Raw genomic sequence first — 1,987 nt, forward strand, 5'->3', positions numbered from 1 at the left:
GGGTAGTAAGGGAACGAGGGAATCAATCATCTTTTGTGAAAGTACATCCTTTCAAATTATTTTTTTTAAAAGTTATTTAGTAATCTTAACTCTTTCCTATTGCTAGTCACAGCTGTAATAAGATCGTATTGGAACTTTAAAGAATGATATAATCACATGTCATCACTTAATTTATGGATGACGAAGAATGTCTTTTGGCAGTAAAAAGAAAATTAATAAGCTTTTTAAATAGATAAAATATTATTTTATCTCAAATATTTAAATTAAATTCTATTTTTGGTTTATAATATTTTAAGCGTACATTTTATTTTTGTCTTAAAATTTTTTAAAAGAGTACAATATTATTTTACCGTTAAATTAGGTAATAAAATAAATTATATATAGACATTATAATAATACTAGTTAAGTTATTTTTTTGTGTTTAAGAAATATGATCAAAATTTTTTTATAACACATTTTTTTAATTTATTTATTTTTTGTATAAAATTCTAAATCCTTAACAATTATTCGTCAATATTTTAGAATTAAAAGAAAATTTTTTTACAATGGTCATCGTTGATAGTGTAATTTTACTTACAAACTGAAATCGAACGTTATTAGTTCTTCAATATTCAAATTATTTGTGTTAAATTTAATAGTCGGATAACATTAAATTCGTTGAAATTTTTTTATATTAAAATATGACATTTGAAATTTTTTAAGATTGAAATAAAAAGTTTGAAATATTAAAAATTAAATTAAGATTTAAATCAAATGTTGAATACTAAAATAATATTTTATCCTTTTTAAAAATTTATAAAATTAATCTCTCAATTTTAAATTGTGAATCAAATTATTCTTCCATAATTTTACTAGTAACATATGAATTTTTCATATCGTAATATATCTAAATAAGTTTATAAGTTTTTCATCTAAGAATATCGGTTTTGGGTTTTAAATTTTTTTTTTCTTTTTGATCCTTGAAATTTGTACATTTTAGTTCGAGTCCCTATATTAAATTATTACAGTCAATACTAATATGACGTAGCAGCATTAGATATTGACAGCACATGTGATTTAATTATTTTGTTGGTCTTTATATTTTTATAAAATTTTTAATTAAATTTTTATATTTTTTTAATAGAGTCTTTGTATTAATTGTTTTTAATAAAATTTTTATATTTTCTTTTGTTTGAGTTTCTATATTATTTTTTTTAAGTTGGGTTTTTATACAATTAAATTAATTATTATCAAAAAAGAGCTAATTAAAAAAAAATTAATGCAGAGAGATTCAATTAAAAAATATATATATAAAGACCTAATTAAAAATTTTACAAAATTATAAAGAACAACAAAGTAATTAAACTTTTTTTTATAATATATAGTTTTGGATACCAATAATTGTTCCAATAAGACACCATAGCTTATATTCTAACCAATTTAAAGTCTTGATTTTATATAGAACCACTTAGCTCCAAGCCTCCAATAATAATAATGGATATAAAGTAAATTAACAATGCCTTAATTAATTTCCTCACAATAAAACAGTAGAAAAGTCAAAGGAACAGGATAATCAATAAAATAAAATAATAATAATAATTAAAAAAGGAAACAGAGGCAGAGGAAGAAATCAAATACCAGAAAGTGCAGAAGCTTCTCTTTCTGTAAGCATGGCAGAGAACCCACTCATGGCATGCCTGAAATGGTGGATTAGAGATACCCTCTTCTTCTCTTCTCTATCAAAAAATCAAAACCATCAATTTAATAGTGTAAAATTAAAACTTAATTAAAGTTAAGTTAATAAAATGCATGGTTGCTTAATTTCGAGTAACACAAAATTAATGAATATTAATTAGTACTTTTAATTTTTTAAGGATATCATAAAAACCTAGACCTTATATTTCATACAAAATTAATAATATAACCTTGGAATAACGGAAGACAATAGCTCCAAATGTGATGATTCAGAAATTGATGAACTTCCCATATAAACAACATAATGCTGCAA

General features: G+C 21.6%; 1 protein-coding gene across 1 annotated transcript in view; it reads right to left on the minus strand.

Annotated features, from left to right (window-relative positions):
• LOC107462846 (CO(2)-response secreted protease-like) overlaps window positions 1–1,987 on the minus strand; it is a 20,460-nt gene that overhangs the window by 18,192 nt on the left and 281 nt on the right. Inside the window, exons 2-3 of the mRNA XM_016081526.3 lie at window positions 1,905–1,981; window positions 1,618–1,715 (exon numbers count right to left, since the gene is read on the minus strand). Of these exons, the coding sequence (XP_015937012.1) occupies window positions 1,618–1,715; window positions 1,905–1,981 (175 nt within the window). The remainder of the gene's footprint in view (window positions 1–1,617; window positions 1,716–1,904; window positions 1,982–1,987) is intronic.

The sequence above is a fragment of the Arachis duranensis genome, chromosome 8 (genome assembly GCF_000817695.3).
Source record: "Arachis duranensis cultivar V14167 chromosome 8, aradu.V14167.gnm2.J7QH, whole genome shotgun sequence".
NCBI lineage: Eukaryota > Viridiplantae > Streptophyta > Magnoliopsida > Fabales > Fabaceae > Arachis > Arachis duranensis.